This window comes from Acanthopagrus latus, chromosome 24 (genome assembly GCF_904848185.1).
Source record: "Acanthopagrus latus isolate v.2019 chromosome 24, fAcaLat1.1, whole genome shotgun sequence".
In the NCBI taxonomy this organism is placed as follows: Eukaryota; Metazoa; Chordata; class Actinopteri; order Spariformes; family Sparidae; genus Acanthopagrus; species Acanthopagrus latus.
The window spans coordinates 880458-900246 of NC_051062.1; the positions used below are offsets into that span (position 1 = coordinate 880458).

General features: G+C 41.4%; 1 protein-coding gene across 3 annotated transcripts; it reads right to left on the reverse strand.

Moving 5' to 3' along the window:
• Window positions 1-928: 928 nt before the first annotated feature.
• Window positions 929-14659, reverse strand: mxra5a (matrix-remodelling associated 5a). 3 transcript variants are annotated; one of them, XM_037091854.1, is made up of 9 exons: window positions 14061-14659; window positions 13438-13673; window positions 13105-13234; window positions 11732-12122; window positions 7507-11586; window positions 5128-6049; window positions 4718-5044; window positions 2603-2790; window positions 929-2506 (listed from the first exon to the last, which is right to left on the reverse strand). In XM_037091854.1, exons 2-9 carry the CDS (start codon window positions 13620-13622, stop codon window positions 1200-1202), a joined length of 7530 nt encoding a protein of 2509 aa, XP_036947749.1. In that variant the 5' UTR covers window positions 13623-13673; window positions 14061-14659; the 3' UTR covers window positions 929-1199. The 3 variants fall into 3 exon arrangements, with proteins under 3 accessions (XP_036947749.1, XP_036947750.1, XP_036947751.1); XM_037091855.1 differs by lacking the exon at window positions 13438-13673 and having other exon boundaries at window positions 929-2790; XM_037091856.1 differs by lacking the exons at window positions 13105-13234; window positions 13438-13673; window positions 14061-14659 and adding an exon at window positions 12350-12462 and having other exon boundaries at window positions 929-2790.
• Between the last annotated feature and the right edge of the window lie 5130 nt (window positions 14660-19789).

Here is a 19789-nt window from a genome sequence, read left to right on the forward strand (position 1 = left end):
AGAAAAAATAACTTTTTAGTTTACGCTGATTGATGACAATCTACCCATAATTCCAACGGCGAACCAGTCAGCTAACTATGGTTTATGAAACATATTGTCCAGTTATGTGTATCATTATCCTAAGTGTCTGCGGTATCTTATAAGCCACAGTAGAAAGATTTGATAAAGAGCAAGATACTCTGATGAACCTTCCAGCTCAAAAACTGCTGGAGAAATTGCAGAAGGTGAGGCTAATGTGCCTAACATGAGCCATGCTCCAGCTGCTGCCAACATGTTAATGCGTGGCACTACATGAATCCTTACACTTTATTCTAGGTCCACTTTAACATGCAACAGATTATCAAACAATACATGCAGCAAGGGGTCCCTGCCCTGTCTCTCTGCCACGATGTCCTTGGCTTTAAAAATGTTAAACCACCGACTTTGTGGTGATTATCATATTATACGGAAGAATTTAAGGTCTTGTCCTGCCTTTGTGAAGGAACTTTTTTCCCAATTTATGCTCTTTAAGTACACTCCATAGAGTAGTAACAAAATTCCACAAGATAGTAGCTATTATTGATTCTTAGTATGGTAGGACTGCCGAGACACATGTTTTTCACCTGTGTGGCCCACCTCCCTGAGTGATTTGAAATATTTAGGAGTTTAGAAATGTGCCCCTATATTTTATTTTATTTTTTCCTTTTGGCCTGCCCATAGCCAATTCATTATTATTATTATTCACTATGCATAAGTGCTATTTACTTGTGGGATGAGGGATCATTTTCAGACAACAATAACAGTCATTAGCCCAAACACAAACAAAAATACAAAAACTGAAAGGTGACCCAAAATAGTCAACAGCATAGGCAAACTGGGACATATGACTTTGTCCAACCAATGCATTAATGTAGTCTGTTTTCCAAAAGTATTTCATGGCAAACATTGCTATTATGCTCAAAATTTGAAGTCCATTTATATTTCCCAGTGTTGTGGATTACCCACAAGATTGTAAAAATTATAAACTGTGGTGAACAAGATACTGCAAAATGTGGCCTCTATACAGGACACAGTCAAAGCAAGTTTCAATCATGTCATTATTACATCATTGTGACAGCAGTTTTTACAACATTTTGATCATCAAAAACAATAGCTGTTTTTAATTAGGCAGTTGCTTGGGCATACAGTATTGAAATGGACATAATGGACAGTGAAATTCTTCAGAACACGTTGAGAAATGTAGCTTTAGAGTCTATGCCAATGGTGTTTCTGGCTGTGCATCGGTAGATGCCAGTGTCTCTTTGTGTCGGGTTCTGGATGATGAGGGAACCTTGTGGGTGGAGGTACTTGTTTCCAAAAAGGCGTGGCTGTGCACTGACAGCCAAGCGTGTTTTATCAGGGGTTTCCCATGCTACGTCTACCTTAGGGATCCCTGTTGCTACACAGTTCAACTGAACAGCAACTCCATGTTTAGCATAAGTCACAGAAGGAGGACCATTTGTAATTTGAGGTGGGTATGCAATCACAATTACTGACACAGGAAGCAGAGAGCTGCCATACTCATTAGCAGTCCGGCAAACATAAGACCCCCGATCATAGACTGATACTTGTTGGATGGCAAGTGTCCCATTGGGTAGTACAGCATACCTTCCAGCTCTCTGTGGCCTGTTGAGGACAACTCCGCTGGGTAGTGTCCATGATAGCCTTAGAGGTTCACCACTAGTTAGACAATGAAGCAGAAGTCTTTCCCCATTCATGATGCTGACAGGAGTGTTATATCTGTTGACAATCTCTGGCTTTCTCCCTGGGGACAATGTGATTATCCGCTCCATAAGCCCTCGACCATTGCGTCCCAGACAGCGATACATACCAGCTTCAGATACAGAGGGGTTGCTAATGATCAAGGAGCCATCTGGCCGGTGGAAAAACTTAGAGGATCGAGTTCCACTCTGCAAAGGTGTACCGTTAGGTAAGAGCCAAGTGACATGAGGTATAGATAATCCCTCAAAAGAGCAATTCAAAATCATGGCATTCCCCACAGTCAGTGACAGGCTCTCTGTTTTGGGACCTATAATTGGTGGCCTCTCAACAACCTCCGTCACATCCAAATTAACCACCAGCCTGACCTCCCCTCCTTCATTACGGGCAATACAAGCCAGCTGCCCCGAGTCTGTCCTTTTGGGTGACCGAATTTCCAATGTACCATTTTGGTGAACTGTCACTCGGTTGCTATAGTATGGTGCGGGAAGGATCACATTTCCTGGTAGAACCCACATGACGCGAGGGGTGGGGATTCCCTTTGCCACACAGTCCACAAACTTCCGTTGATCCGGAACTGCAGTCACCTTGATGTTGTTGGCAGTTCCACTTAAGTTGTTGATTACTGGAGTTGCTACCAGGACCTCCAGCCTGATGATTTTATGGTCTTGTCCTGCATTGTTCCTGGCCATGCAGGTGTAGTTTCCTCCATCAAAACGTTGGACCTTTTGAACCACCAGTGTCCCATCATCCAGGATCTGGTATTTGTCTAAAGCAGGGTGGATCACTCTATTTGTAGGAGATATCCATGTTATTACCGGTATGGACTCCCCTTTGGCATTACATCTCAGTGTAACAGTCTCACCATAGAAAACCCTGACAGTCTTTTGGTCTTTATCCTGGATTTGTGGGGGCAAAGTTGTACCCTTGACTGTAACTCTAACCTTCATCTCATCTTTACCAAGTTGGTTCTCAGCATAGCAGGTGTAGTCGCCTTCCTCTGGCATTCCGACATCGTTTAAGTACAGCGTTCCATTGTCAAACACCACATACCTATTCACAGTTCAGAAAAAAGGAAGGAGAAGAAGGAGAAGAATACTGATTATGACGTTCATGACTGCAGCTGTCAGTTAAGAGTTATGTGCATTAATCGAATTACATATGTAGTATAAACATATGGAATTTTGGTCATATGTAGCTTTTTGTTACATATATACATATATATATATATATATATATATATATATATATATATATATATATATATATATATATATTTTATAATTATTTTTTTTTTGCTATGTGTTCTTTCCTTCCGTAACAAAAAGCACATTTAAATAAAAATGCTCCTTTATATGAGAATTGTATATGTACAAGTGGGAGCTGCTAGTGAAGATGAATACCAGAAATGTAAGTTCTGTTTTTAAAGGTACTGTTGTTTTCTGCTCTGTGAGCCTTTCTTCTGTGGTCTGTTAACTATTATGTGTCACAAAGAAACATATATAGTCAAATAACCTTAACAGACTGACAAATAGTATTTACAGTGTGCTCTATAGGTCATAGCAGGAAACAATAAATACAGCTGAAATACTGAAAAAATGAGTTTTTGTGTTGTAGCAGGACATGCCAAAATTGGTTCTTGAAGTATTTTTCTGTGGAAGTGAGGAGTCATTAATCTTAGGGTGCTGAGCTGCCAGTGTAGCACGGACTCAGGGAATAGTTGCAGATAAATGGACATCTAAAATTAATGTCTTAAATGTCTTAATTGATTAAAAGCACAATCATTGTTAAATAAAAAATGACGACACTAAGGAGTTTTCTGGATAATGATTGATTGGTTTAAGAATTAATAATCAATTTGAATTATATTTTTAAAACAAAAGGTCAAACTCCGGTTCTAACAAAATCTACACTGTGAAAACAGATATTTTTAAAAAACAGCACACAAGTTGTGTTGATAGCATTTCGACACATTTAACAATTTTAACACACAATGTGTAATTAAAAAAAAATGCTTCTTTTTGTCTGCCACACAACATGTCAATACAGTGACAATCCTTGGGGAAGAACAGTTTGTGCTTATTAAAAACATGCATATATTTTGTAAAGCAGCACATAATAATCTCTAAAATGAACAAATATAATTCATAAAATATGTGTATGAGTATATTGAATGTTCTTTCTATTCAAAACTAATGGCTTATTTATTTATATTTTCAGCCAATCTTAACATTGTCTTTATATTTGTCTTTGAACTGCTGCAACCCCCCTTTTTACATTTCCCTGACAAAAGAGGAATTCAAGCGATAGTTTGGGTTTTTTGAAGTGGGGTCATATAAAGTACATATCTATAGTCAGTCTGTTCCCTACCGCAACCACCGATCAGTGCAGCCTCAGTGTGGAGAAGTAGGGAGCCGTCAGACCTGCCTTACTTTTGGCATTGCATTTTTGTCAACCGTAGAACCTCCGTATCCCTGCGCAGTTGCACTACTGCGGAGGGATACAGAGAGTTAGGTTTCATTTTTATCGTAAGTAAACCTCTCATCCAACAGCTGGGCCTCCCACTGTATTCCGCTGCTCACAGATCAACCAGTTGCGCTAATACGTAGGGATACAGAGGTTCTAAAAAAAAAAAAAAAATGTAGTGCCAAAAGAAACGGCGGCCTGACGGTGATGTCAAGCGGTGTGAATTTTTCATATACAACGTACACTTGAACTGTTATAGATTTTTTAAGGTGAGCCTTGTTTTAGGGGGTTTATTTCACTTTTTCTCTGGACCACGTTCACTGCAGTACAAAGCTGAGTGTCTGGGCTGGAGCGACTCTCTACATCTCCAAACTGAGGCTGCGCTGTGATCGGGGATTACAGTAGGGAACAGATCGACTATGAACATGTACTTTATATGACCCCACTTCAAAAAACCCGAACTATCCCTTCAAGGATTATGCTGTCAGAATCTCTTCTGCTGAGCAGCTCATACCTGCGACTGCGCCCCCCATTGACACTATGTCTTTGTTTGACTGGGTTGACCATAGTGCCATCCGGTAGTGCCCAGCTGATCTTTGGGTTAGGGAGACCAGAGGCCACACAGTCAACCTTCAGGTCTCCACCATAGACCACCTCTTGACTAGACTGCTGCTGCTTCTGCTTGATCTTGGCTGGCCTGGTTAGCACATTGACCCGCAGAAGAACGTAGTCATCACCCATCTTGTTACGTGCCACACACAGGTAGTCACCGCTGTCCTCATCAGTCACAGACTGAACAGTTATACTTCCATTGGTGAAAACCTTGATCCTGGGGTCAAAACTGTAAAAGTAATAGCATTCTCATGTAGGCATTTATTTATACACATAATAGAGAATGCATTAATAAGCTTGTGTATTACTTACCTGTACTGAGCATCCACAAGTTTCTTAGAGGGTGTCCTCCAGATGATCCGGGGCTCTGGCTCTCCTCTTGCCACACAGTTCAGCTGCAGCCTCCTGCCATAGATCACATCTGTTCTCTGAGGAGATGACGACGTGATTCTGGCCTTGGCAGAGGACGGATTCCTCATTATGCTCAAGATCACTGTTCTCCTGCTGGACGCCACCACGTTACTGGCTGAGCACTCATATCTTCCAGCATTCCCCGGCCCTAATGTCCTTATGTAGAGGGTCCCATTGGGAAAGACAATGAGGTTGTGTCCGGCAACAAACTGAGAAGCAGTTAGCTGTACACCATCAGGTGTGATCCAGCGGACGACAGGCTTAGGGGAACCTGTGGCAGTGCAGTGGATGAAGGCAGTGCTTCCCTCTCGGAGGGTGGTGTTCTCATGTTTGGTCTGCTGAATCACAGGTGGCAATGCTGAGATGTAAAGCCTCACTGAGACTGTGTCTGCTCCGGCTGCACTGCTGCCAATGCACTTATAAATCCCTCTGTCTGTGTAAGAGGCCTGACTGATCCGGAGGGTTCCGTTACTCAAAACAGTCACACGTTGTTGAGGTATGACGCTAAGTGGTGTGGCAGTCATGTGGATATGGTTAGGGAGCACCCATGTGACTTGAGACATAGGGTGCCCCTCCACTATACACTCCAAATCCACTTTGCCACCTACATGCACAGTTATGTCACTGTGCCGAGGCTGGAGGACCTGATGGTGCTGAGACATTAAGACAATAAGATTGATTACCATCTTGTCTGTGCCATACTGGTTTTGGACTGTGCACAGGTACTGGCCCCCATCCATGGGCTGGGTGTTCCTGATGATTAATGTACCATTTGGATGAACCTCAAACCTCTGGACCCTGGTGTTCTGAGCAATACTCGCCCCTGCATGAGTGAAAAGAGAGAATTTAAATATGACAGTTATTTCTTATACATAGTATGTAATCTAAGATGTAAGTAATACTGTATCTAGCATTTAAAGGTGGGGTGAGCAATTCTGTAAAAAGAGTTGGTTAGTTGGTAGTTCACTTTTAGTCCCAGGTTGTTAAATACCAATACTTTGTGTTGATTGTTGGTTCTCGCTCCAAGTTTGTCGGTATTTAACAACATGTGTATGGGACTTCAATGGCAGTCAACTGTCTCCAGAATTGTTCACCTCACTTTTAAGTATTTCGTTTATAACAGATAATTAACAAAGGTGCTGTAGGTAAAATGTGTAGAGTATGGTAGTACTTATTAGGTAGTATTGAGTATCTTTTCTGTGGGTGCCATACCTAACAAAGGAAAGCGTAAAATTGTTCTTGGAATAGCATTCATATCTGACATATTGGATTCCTCAGGTGGGACAGTAAGGGAGCGGGGTTGATGTGAGTTGGAATTCTACAACCATATCTTTACCTATTTGGGTTTGCATTATTAAAACAATATAATTCTTTTCTATTCTTCCTGGCCAAAGCCTCTGGCTTGATTTTAGCAAGTTATCATGTTTAAGAGAAGATGAAAATAACTCAGAAGCAAGTCATAAATTATATAGATTTTTAATTTCCTGCACCAGACATAGTACATCTAATATGTTATAATTGTGTTCTTTCATTAATTGTAAAGATATCTTGCTTAGTGTGGTAATAGGGTCCAAATTAACTACAGTATATCTTAAACTGTTGACAACGTGAAGTACAATTTTGCCATGGGAGACTGGCTTTCTCCAATTAATAAGAAAGTAAACAACAACAAAAATGTGTTGTATCACATTTTACCATTATTTACCAACCTTATTAATTCTAAAAGTAATGTGTGAACATTATGTTGGACTGTACACATTTAACATCATGAATATAATGCAACAGCTCTTTACTAATTATAAATGTCTAATCATATTGAACAACAATGAACCCTAACCCAATTTATGTACAGTTAATCAAGTTAACTCAAACTGTCAGACATAACAGAATCAGTAGCTGTGATTCCCACTAATAATGCCTGGTACTGCAACAACCAGCTCTCTATGACTTAAAACCATGAAAGAGAAAAAAAATGCTCTTGCCCCAGTGCCTACAAGATCTGGTCAACTTGTAACACCAAGCTTAAAGAATTTTACAGGAAAAAAAATAACGGTCAAACTATTTGATTACTTAATATCAATATCAATCTCTCTCTCTCTCTCTCTCTCTCTCTCTCTCTCTCTCTCTATATATATATATATATATATATATATATATATATATATATATATATATATATATATATTTATATAAAATATTATTTTACTTTTGTGTGTGTGTTTTTTCCCATAGCATTTGTTGAAAATTCAAAGTTGAGTTATGAGGTTGAGTCATACATACCACTTGAAACTTTAGTCCATGACAGGAAAGGCATTGGCTCACCCTCAGCCTCACAGGGAAGCTGAGCATCTGTTTCAGCTTTCACAGTGAAAGTCTGGAAATTACTCTTCGTTATCCTTGGCTTCCCTCTTGGAATCGATCCTTGTCCAGGTAGCTGGTGCTTTCTGGACATATTCTGAGATCTTGTTAACAGTCCCTCTTTGAATGTCTCAGTTTGGTTTGAAGCAATTGTTGGGACAGGAGTGGCCATTTCCTTAATTGTCTGTCCACTGGTCAATTTTAGGGCTGGGGAAGTTGGATTTATGCTAATAAATGGGGGCGTTGGATTTATACTAATAAATGGAGCAAGTTTGTGGTCAGCTTTTGTTACAAGATGGAAGTCCTTTGTTCTCTGGGGCTCTGATGTGTTGATGGAGTGGAAATGTTGGCTTTGTCTGCGGTTGTCTGGTATGTTGTGGATCTTGGGAGTCTCCTTAGTGGTACCCATCAGTAAAGGGTCCATTGTGGCTCCAGTAGGAGACATTTTAGGTAGTGTAACATATTGCGCTACTCTTGATGGAATCAGAACATCGGGTCTTGAAATTACAGAGGGATTTATTGTTACGATACTGGTAATAAGAGCATCAGCATTCATTCCTATATTTGCAGTTTCTTCAAGATGTGTTTCTCTCTCTGATTCATTGCTTGGGGTTTTATTTTGATTAAAAGTATGATAAGATGTTTCAAGTAATGTAGGATCCTTTGTGGTGACCTGTTCTTTGTCCAAATCACCCTTGAAAAGCATGCTTGGTGTTGTAATTAAGCCTCGAGAAGTATATGCAGAGGTTGTCTTGATTTCATGCTCAATGAAGGAAGCAGTTGAGGCGGATGGGGGCGGCAGCAGGGAAAACTGCATAGCAGTCTCCTTGACAAGCATATTTCCATCATTTTCATGGGGTATGTATTGATGGCCTGATTGAGTCAGCCCGACATCTGTTTGCGCTTGTGTTACACTGTGAAAACCCCCAGAGGAATTGTTTGTGCGTGGCACAGGTCCAAGGTCTCCCGTAATACTTACCCTTTGTGTCTCTTCTAAGGGTTTAACAGGTGGAACGAGGCTGCCTGTAAACCTCTGCTGAGTGGCTGATGTGAACATTTCCAAACGTTCTGCAGGAGATGCACTATCTGGTATTCTCAAGGCTGTTGGAGAACTCGTCTTTCCGTAACCCACTCCTGGAGAGGACATTGGAAATGATGGTGCCGCTGATGTGCTTTTGAACAGTGGTTTGGCCAGGGCTTGAATGCTGTCATTTGTTACTGGGGGAGACGCTGGTAGTGAAGAATGTTTGGTGGCTGCTTTGGCATCATGCCCTTGGTCTTTGCTTTCCTCATGACTCAGTCTGCCTGATGACGCTGCTTGGCTGCCCCTGAATGGAACAGTGGTATTGAAACTGGCTAATGTAGCTTCTAATGCTTCTATTTTTAGCTGTGAGGAGGTTGTGGTCTTGACTGTTGCTAGGGGAGCAATTGTAGGTGTGGTGGCAATTAACTGTGTGGGTTTATTCAGCTTTTGTTTCCTTCTGTTTGGCCTTCTCCGACGACTGTCATTCTTTCTCTTAGAGTTAGGGTGTCGCAGGCGTGAGGATGATTGTCCTTCAGATCCCCTACTTCTTGTAGTGGTGGGTACTTGTGTAGTTGTTAGAGGTGCTGTTGTGAGCATTGCTTGTGTTATTGCAAGTTTTGTGTCCTTTGGCTGAGTATGCAACTCGAATCTTGTTGAAGTTTCAAGAAAATGTTTCCCATTGTGGTTGTCTGAAGGGATAATTTGACTTCCACTCAAAAAAAGTTCTCGGTCATTATTGGAGCTGGCAACAGCATTTGGTATATGCACATTCTCGTTCTTCTCCGACGCCTTGGACCACTGAGCTGTTTTGACTCTATCAACATCTGTATTTGTGCTAGGGTTTTCTTGTAGAGAAAATGTACTGCTGCTGCTTGCAATGTTTGTGTTCGCCTGCCAGAAAGTGACAGCGTGTAGGGGAACAGATGTGGTCTGTGGGAGGAAAATCAGACTGTTTGAAATTGTCTGTAGGTCCAAGTTCGTATCAGGGCTTGTGTGTTGTACATTGTATGCAGTCTGTGTTGTGTGTGGCTCCACTGTAGAATGTATGTTATGTATGTGCTGACTGTTTGATGTCATATCCTGTGTATCATGTGAAGTATCGCTATTAGATATCACATATGTGTCTTCGCCTTGTGTACTATGTTTATTAGTTGTGTGTAGTACTGGAATGTGTGGTGTTGTGAGGTAATCCTTGCCCTCTTTTTCCTGCACAGTTATGCCATCAGATGATCCCTCAACAGTTTCTTGTGACTTTGTGGTTTGCTCTGTCAGTGTTGTCTGTGTTGTACGCAGAACTAGGAGTTGTGTCACATTATTATGAGCATTTCTGTCTCTGATCTTCGCCAAAATATCGGCCCATTTCTCTGGGTCAATTTTACTCTTTGACATATTAATCTTCCTCCTGCTGTCAACTATATTCTTCCTATCTTCAACACGTGATCTTGTCGGTTTTCGAGGCAGTTGCGGCCTCCTCCACATATTCCTTGATGGATGGATGCCCCTCCTGCCTGTGGCCACACCTCCTGGAACTCTCCTCCTCAAGAGATCCAAGCTGCTTAATGGAGGCCCCATCGGAGGACCCTCATTATCCCCTGATGCCTCATCTGTATCTATTGTGGGGACTTTAATCTGAGTGTTGACTCCTGAGGCTGACTGAGGTCTTGCTGGAAACTTCCTCAAAGGCCTTATCAGCCCTTTGCGTCTGATGAGAATTATTTTTGTAGCTAGGGTATCCACACCATGTTGATTTATGGCAATACATTTATAATGACCACCGTCCAATAACTGAGTCTGTGGGATATGTAGCGTGCCATTGGAAAAGACCAAAGCTCTGGAGGAGTTGGCTTGGAAACTAACTATGTTGCTGCTTGGTAGAATCCAGTTAATTTCAGCATCGGGGGAACCAGATGCAATGCAAGGCAGGGAAATGGGGTTCCCGACAAATCCTTCAATAGGTGTAATTGAGGCATCCTCTCCTGGGAGAGGGCTGGAGGATTCCTGTACTGTCAGATGGAATGGCAGGACAGCAAGATCTCCATGAACCTTGGCAATGCAGTAGTAAATTCCTGTATCTGTGTGGCTGACAGCTTTAATGACCAGCTGTCCTTCACCTGACACAGACACCCTGTTGTCTGGACTGCTGTGTGGTGCCTCCATCTTGGAGCCATCTGGCAGCATCCATTGGATGACTGGTCGGTCAGAACTTTGCACGTTACAGTCCATTTGACTGGGGTTTCCCAGGATAGCACTCAACGCTTTGCGAGTAGCATTTGTTGACTCAATCATGACCCATGTCCTTCTCTGTCTCCGCACCAGCTCTGCTTCCACTGTCTCAGAGAAATTTGTGCTTAAGATCAATTTTACCATCTTGGCTGATGATTGAAGTCGGTTTAGCTGAAGGTCCGCAGATGTCTGCATCAGCCATTTGGGCTGAGCCATGATATTTACTTTAACACCTGTGTAATACAACGCATCCTTCTCAGAGTCCTGTCTATACACATAGGTTGGATGAGGCTCTTGTTTGACCATATTTCCCCTTTGCAAATGGGCAGGTACATTGCTGTAGTATGCGATAAGCCTCCACAGTCGCTCATACTTTTCTCGATCAACAGGACATTCTATATCCACTGACAAAGTTATGTTAGAGGCCAGCTGGAGCTGGTTGACCTGTTCCCAGCTGATCTCGGGAACTTCGCTTGGTTCATTAATGCTACACTCCAAATCCACCTCATTCCCATGTTCATCTGACAGGCCCAGAGAGATGTTTCCAAGTGGTTCACTGAAATCCTCTGTGGTCATGACCTCACTTTCCATGTTATCAGGTGGTGGAGTCATCTGAGGAGAGCTGATGACAGGGCTGCTGCAAACTAGGCTCTCTACCGCCTGGAGCTCTCTCCTCTTGAGGTGCTTAGGAGATGAACACATAGGACAAAGCTGCCCACCGGGAAGTGCCCTATCCTTTTTACATTTCAAGACATCTGGAAAAAAACAAACAATGCTGTCAAGTAAGATATAATATAATATTAATTATTAGGTCATCAGTATCACCAATGTTTGAACGCAAGAATAAAGAATTATCTAAATTAAACTGCTAAATTACAGTGCATAAATTTAAAGTCAAACCTGGTGAGGTTTTAATCCAGTCATGGAGCCACCTCATGTTGCAGTCGCAGGTCCATGGGTTTCCATGGAGATACAAGTTCTCCAGCTGAGGCATGGTGGCCACCAGGTGGGAAGGCAGAGACATAAGCCCATTATGTGACAGGTAGAGATGCCTCAGGGTGGAGACATGGAAATAATCCATCAGAGTGAAGGTGGTGAAGGTGGCTGGGTGCAGCTGTTGCAGTCGGTTGCCTTCAAGCTGCAGCAGCCGCAGGGAGGTGAGGCCTTGAAAGGCATCTGGGTGGATGAACTCCAATTGGTTGTGGTCCAGGTGTAACCTGGCCAGGGCCCAGAGACCCTGAAGGGTGTGTCTGTTGATCTCTGTCAGTTTGTTGTAGCTCATCTTCAACATCTAAACCAATAAGCAACAAGGAGACATAATTAGTAGTGACATTATGAACCTTTTTAACTCTGCCACACCACCTTAAAAACAAGATTCCAAGGATTCATATATTGGACACATCATCAATGTCCCACAAAGCAACGTTACAGGACCAAACAAAAGGAACATACTAACTGTAACTGTCTTTGGCCAGGAAAAAAATACTGCAGTTATAGGGTTAGTGTCTGTCCTCTCACCTGTCCTACCGACTCTTCATCACATTTCTGCCCGAAAAACAGTGTCTGTCACTGGCGAAAAACTTAAACTCACAAAGCATTTACGTTGGAAAATAAATCACTGCAACGGTCAGCCCTCCTGACTGAGACTTCAGTGATCTTTCCCCAGAAATCAGCCTCCCTCCCCGCGAGTGACAGAGTCAGCATCGTGTTTACTGATGGCAATTTTGTAATTATGTAATTTAGACCAAAAAACTTAATTTTGTCACTTTCCAGGATGTTTGGTGGATCAGTATCTCAATCACAACACATCATAACCGCATCCATTTGAGTAAAAACAGTCAACGGTTGCTTGTTTAGAGTGACAGGAGGATATCGGGGAGAACTCCTTGAAAAAAAACAACAAAAAAAAACCCAACACAGTCATCATCATGATGTGAACTGGTCAACATTTCAAATATATTCATGAGTGTGGTCTCCTCTGAAAAGGTAATGCTTTGGAGGAGAAAATATGGTAAACATGTTTCTTTTTGACTAATTTTCTTTGCAGTGTTTTGTATGACTGACTTTTTATTGTTCCTGTAAACTGTTCCTTTAACAGATGTAAGGAGCACTTAGTAATGATCCCACTGGCTGTCTAAGTTGTAAAATACCACAATCTGGAAAAAAGTCAACAGAATGTGCAAAGGCATTTCAAAAGATGCAAACAAAATAACAAATGTAGATTTACTTTGGAGTTCAGTGTAACATTTTTATGGTGTGTTCAGCTGGTGTACCTGTAGTGAGGTCAGGTCCCTGAACACTCCATCAGGCAGACTGTGGACATCGTTCCCATGGACCATCAGAAGCTCCAGCTTCCTCAGACCAGCCAGCGACTTGTCTGTGATCTCATTAATGCTATTGAACCTGAAACAACAGGAACAGAGTGGGCAGTATGAAAAACACATAATCCAAATTAATGAGATACAATATATGAGCCTGGTTATTGACATGCCATAAAGTGAAATCCTTCTCTAATCATGCATTCATGAGTGTAATCCAATCTCTCACAGTATAGCAAAGTAACAGGCATGCCAAATCATTGCTGAGGAATTGCAAAAAAAACTGACCCCAGGTTCATGCGCTCCACGTGTTTGGACACAGCAGCTGGGATGGTGAAGAGGGAGCGGAAGGTGCAGTGGAGCTCAGTGGGCTGGGGGCAGGAGCAAGGCCGGGGACACAGGGCAGAGAAAACGGGGGGCAAGGTGATCATCAGCAGCAAAGTGTGGAGGAGACACACAGAGGCAGGGTCCATCTTCAGTTGGGGGGGGGGGGGGCGTCGGTGCTGGGGCAGCAGTCACAGCAACTGTCCGTGCATCATCATCATCATCATCATCATCATCATCATCATTAATATTATTATAATTATATTGATAATATTGAGTGATTATTTAATATTGATAAGATGAGATGATTGATAAGAGCTTTTAAAAGAAAAAGGGTGATGAAGAATGAATTGACGTTCCTGTGAAAATAAATCTGGAGCTTGAATAATAAGCCTATGGTGACACAATAGTCATACTAACCCAGCAGTCGGCTTATAAGTGAATTTGCTGGAGCACTGATGCGTTGGCTCAAGTTTCCAGTGAGACCCTCTGCCTCCATCTCCGCAGCGGAGGTGCCAGGCAAAGTGCTATTATAATACTTTATCACCTCAGCTCAAATATTTGCAATGATAAAAAGATGTTCTTACCTCAAAACCTTGATAGCCTCTCTCTGGGGATCTCCTCACATTCCATTTCAACATCGATAAATGTAAATTAAAATTGAACAAAAACGGAGACCCGAGAGATGGGCTCAAGCTGGTGTTACAAACCGAGGATATCCAAACCGAGGAGAAATTCAGCACAGATTTGAGTGAGAATTCCTTAAAGCAACACGTTTTTGTCCCCGAAATGTCCCTGTGCGCTCAGTGGGTCTCCAGCCTGCAGCGAGTGAAGGAGCCTCTCCAGCTGCCAGCAGCGCGCAAGGCGGAGACGCAACAGGAGGAGCCACAAGTTTTCCTTAACGACAGAAGTGGAGGAGCGTTTCGGAGTGTGATACCGTGGCACAGCAGAACACACAGCGAGGCTGCTCAATGCAAGAGTGCTTGGTTAGCGTTGCTGGGATATATTCAATGAGTCATACTGGAACTATGAGAAATCAGACTAACCTCAGAGGCTGACAGCCTCGAGAACAGCTGGATGGGAGCAGAAGCCGGAAAACACGACCCATCCAACAATCGCTGAGCGTCATTATTTGACGAGTTGGAAAGGATACTTAAAAATCAACTTTTGTTACAAATGATGTAAAATTCTGGCATTTTACAAATACGCCTTTTAATTAAAATTTAACTAAGTCAAACATTCTGTGTGCCAACTTGTTCTGTAATATACACTACATTTAATATAATATGATATAATATGATATAATAGAATAGAATAGAATAGAATAGAACTTTATTGTCATCATACAGGTATATATCACATCCATCTGTCATATTGAGTGTTTAAAGGAAAGGATTAACTCAAAGATTAGGACAGAATAACTACTGGACTATGTGTTGCATTTAGTTCTGACATGGACCGAATTCTGACATTAACAGTCAGGTCAGGCTGAAAGGTGTGAAACTGCTGATCTTCCCTTCTCTCCATCTCTGACTGTCAAGCCTTGTAAAGAGAGGGGGGCTGGTAGATGAAGGTAAACTTCAAAGCCCTTTCATTAACACTGACTCACATGCACAGCATGCAGTCTAGACACAAACCCATTGAACAATGGGCCACACATAAAAACTAGAGGTTGACAGCACAGCCTGAGGGAAAGTTGAAAAAAACCTATTACTGCGCCATTTTCTGAAACTGGGACCTGAATATCTGTCTGATATCAGCTTCAAGCTGACTCCAGAGCTGATTTAATATCCTACTATGATATCATGTACTGGAAATTTGGGCTCATTTATGTTGATGTTGAATTTCTGCTTATCCTGCTTGAGACACTACCTGCAGTGTTAGCTTTGGCCCCTAAGCTTCCCTCCTCTACTCTGGATGTCTCCATCACCTACATGCTGCAGTCCAGAGGCCCTGCAGCGGGTGAGGCCCAGCTTTGTGATAGTGTTTAAGTTTGAGGAAACTTTAGGTCAAAGGTGACAGAGGGAGGGTTAGTGGAGGGCCTCCTGTCCTCACTGCTGGACCGAGAACCTCCATCCATCACAATGTCACTGTGGGCCCATATAGCACACCTTCATCAAGGGCACATTGAAGGAATTTCACTCAAGGTATGTGGCCTGAGGCACCAACTAAGGGGTGCTTCTGTGAATTATCGGATAATCTTATTTAGAGAATTAATATTTCATCAAACCCCTGAAACAATCTGCACATGGATCTTAAGCTTACACTTTACATTCAAAATACAGGTGATTTCTTTATGGGCGAAAAAGGTCAAAAGGTTCAGTACCAGCAGGAGGCAATAATGACAGGAGCCAAAGATGAATGAGTAGAAAAGCGCTGGTTCACTAATAGAGCTTTTACCCAAGTGCTCACGGTTTGGGTCTTGTGTCAAGCCAAGAGGGTAGGGTGATTGTTCTGATCGAAACCTTTGTTACTTTTTATTTTGAACGTCTAAATGGACATTGGATGTTTGTTATTGCAACATAGAAAAGCAAAGTTCTGTCTCTTCCAGTGTGGCCCAATATAGTGGTGTGGTCTCTGGTCTTAAAACTCAGAAATCAGTCAGCATTTTTGGACTGTTACCTTGTCTCAAAGTCTGTGAGTTCTTTGAATGTGTTGTCAGTTAAATGTCTGAAATAAGGTGTGAGGTTATCACAGGTTCAAGATATTTACACTTTTTGTTTGACAACATAAAATACATCATTAAGTGTCCATAGTTTAATTATAAAGCTCTTTGATGTGTTAAAAACGCTGGTTGCTAAAAAGTTTTTAAATAAAACTACAGAGGTTGTTGGGGACTATAAGCATCATCACAGTGAATACTGAGACTAATCTACTCATTAGCCCATCTTCACAGCCTGACTTTAGATACACACTTTCCTAACTCTAACTTTACAACTTGTACATTGATCAGTTTATAGAAAACCTGTATTGTAATTGTGTAGTTAGACGCTTAATGGTGGTGACGTTTAAGTCATGTGACCATGATGTAGTTTGTTTATAGCCTAAAATTAGCTTTTAACTGCTAGAGATCTAATTTCAGGCTTCAAAAATCACAAGGTGATGTTGTTCCATGGAGATTATCTCGGTGAACAAAATTTGTGAATATCATAAATTTGTTTTTGTCACAGAGATTATTTTCTGTCATAATCCAAAATCCAATTAAAAAATGCCACAGGCTTTTTGTTGAGGGAAGCAGGGCGATGCTAACTAGGGTTAGCCTACAAAAATACACCATCACTACACCACTCACACTGTGTTAGTTCTATAAATATAAGAAATTAGACACATTTTTCCATTTCACTTTTTCCATGTTGATCAGCAATTTAAAAGACAATGGCCAGTGAAAATCTGTCGTGATAGTGGGCATATTTCAAGGTAAAAACAACAAATTTGATAGCTTCTGGACAACAACAATGTTGGCATTCAACTACTTCCTAGAGAACATTACCGCTTTAAAACACAACATTTTGAAAACTTGGATTCAAGCCTGGGTTTACCACAAATGTTGTCTAGGCAAGAGATCAGCTACAGTGACCCAGGAGCTGATCGCTGGCCTGAAAAATACTTAATACTTACTCATGTTCCCAACAGCTGTGTTGCATCATGGCACATTTCATCAGCATCCCAGTGACTACAGAGTGTTTGTAACAACCAGCAGAACAAAGTTGTACAAATTTTTCAAACACAACTTTCAAATCAGTGCCAGGAGAACAGCTTGTGAGCACTAGCGCTAGTTCAGCTTACCCTGGTGGGCACTGAAATATCACTATCTGTACTTTCAACTTTTCAGGGGATATTTTACAAAAAGGAAAAGCCGCACTACTTGATTATTTTATATGCACAATGAATTAAATTATAAATTCTGCAGGTCCCAGCAGCTCTACAGAGCTTCTTTGCCTCAGCTCTGTTGAGCCATTGGTAAGAATTTACGGCCAATAAATGTATTGTTTTCATTCACTCTTTCTTCATCAACCTTCTAGCAGCGGCAGGAAGCTGTAGTGAAAAGCTCTTTTAAACCCACCGTACACTACCTGCTCGTCACAGCAGACGGATCCCAGTTAGCTGCTGATCTTTATGGAGTACTGAGCTGATCAACAGCCAGATACTTTTCTCAGAGGTTTGTGGAGACCAAACCAGAGATAAAAGTTAAAAGGGGGGGTAAATATTGAAATTAAATTCAATAGATGGACAAAAACTAAATTCCAAATGTTGATTATATTGCTCTATGTTGCATATGGCCAGTCAGATCACATGAGCGCACAAAAAGTACAGTGAGGAGAATCAGTCTAAGTTAATGGAAGAAATGGGTCTTTTGGGTTGTAATTTTACCAATATCTTTTTTTTCCCCCTCACCATTTAAGTTGGGTTATCTTGTAAGATAGGTCTGCCTGCTCTTTTGGGAACAATCTTTAATGATGGCACTGCATTGTCACATTTCAGTTGTGACTTTGTGGCTTTGAAATGATCATTCCATGTTTGTTTTTGTGCTGCACAAATGCAAGAGATAAGCCGAGTCTGTACTGCACTTGTAATTACTGAATATGATGTCAATGCTGCGTAACACCAACAGAAGCATAATGTCTGTTCTTTAGCAGCCACATATTGATATGATTCAGAATTTGATTTACCCACTTTCTGCACAAGTCTATGTACAAACATAAATACACATTCACAGTTGTACTGACAAAAAATAAACACAACCTCAAACCAGCGACATGGACTTGATAGGTGATATATCAAATAAGTGACATATGTGATATGATAGGTAAAACAGGAAAAAGATCACAGATGATGTCCACGTTTATTACAAGTTACTAGAGCCCCTAAGAAACACTATAGTCCAATGCAAATAGGGTTTATAATGTCATTATTAGTGATATAGCCAATGGCCAGAGCTATAAAAATAAAAAAAATCAAACCAAGTTTTTAAGGTAATTACATATATAACATCACTTTGCTGAAAGGCTGCCTCAGTCCATTTCTTGCCACACAAGGCATATTATGAGTGTAAATTGATCGATTGGTGGACTGAGACTACTTCAGCAGTTTACAGTTGAGTTTCAGCAGATCAATCCTCATGGCTGGCTAAGTGGTTGGAGAAAAAACAAAGACGTGTCAAAGGACATTGCACAAGTGTGAAATCCTAAATGGATACTGTGCTGTGCTGCTCAATGCAAAAATGGCCAATTTCCAAAGCAGGATCCAATGAACTAACAGTGAAAGCGTTCACAGCCATCACTTCCAATACAAACAACACTATTCTCCATTTTCCAGCAGTTTTGTTCCTGGAACTCCTCGTCGCTCCTCAGAGTTATTACCTGAGAAGAAGAAGCAGGTCGTTTATCAGAAATTGAATGCCAACTAAGCAGCTTGACGGATATCTCTCAGGATTGATGAGGCTTGTCTGCGTCCAGGATATTTGATTGACTTTTACCATGAGTGGCTTCCAATGAGCAGTGGGAGGTAATGTGAAATTAAAAGCAGACAGCAGACTCTCTTCTGGAAGCACCGAATGAAATGTAGGCCTGCTGTTACCTTGAGTAAACGTGTGGCTTGCTTTGTTTGTGAAACACTGTGGGCAATATTTGGGATAATCTAAGTATAAAACTAAACAAAATATAGAGCAAAGGTCCAGTCATTTTTAGACATTTTAATGTAGGATTCAAATATATTATATCTTTAAAGGTGCAATATGTAAGAATTGGCCATCTGGATGAATTCATACTCCCAGCAAATTCACATATAACAATAGGGGAATGTTTTAAACAAAAAATCTTACATAGTGCCCCTCTCATAACCTGCACCATCATAATGATAAGTTAAACTCACTAAGGAAATATCAAGCTAATTTAATGCTGCAGCACTCAGTAGTTGCACTAGCTGTAAGCAAGTTAATGCCGTATGTAATTTTTCTCCAAACTTTGCGAAATGTAAATTAAGCTGTATGAACCAATCACGACCTAGATTAACCCAGTCATAAATGAAAGGATGAAACAGGCAGCAAAGCCCCAGGTAGGACAGCGGTATCTTTATCTGTTGAAAAAGCTTCAGTGAACTGAGAGTTGAATGACAAGTGTTCTATAGTCCCCGATAGAGAGCAGCAAATGGATAGGCAATTTCATAACAACATGGTGATGATTATCCTACAAACTGCCTCTGGCTGATGTGCTGTCAATCACAAAGCAGACCCTGCTGAGCTGATTGATGGATTGAGTGTGAATGTAATACTTCTATATTCCCACGGTGAAGTGAGTGTTATGACATTTGTACTAAG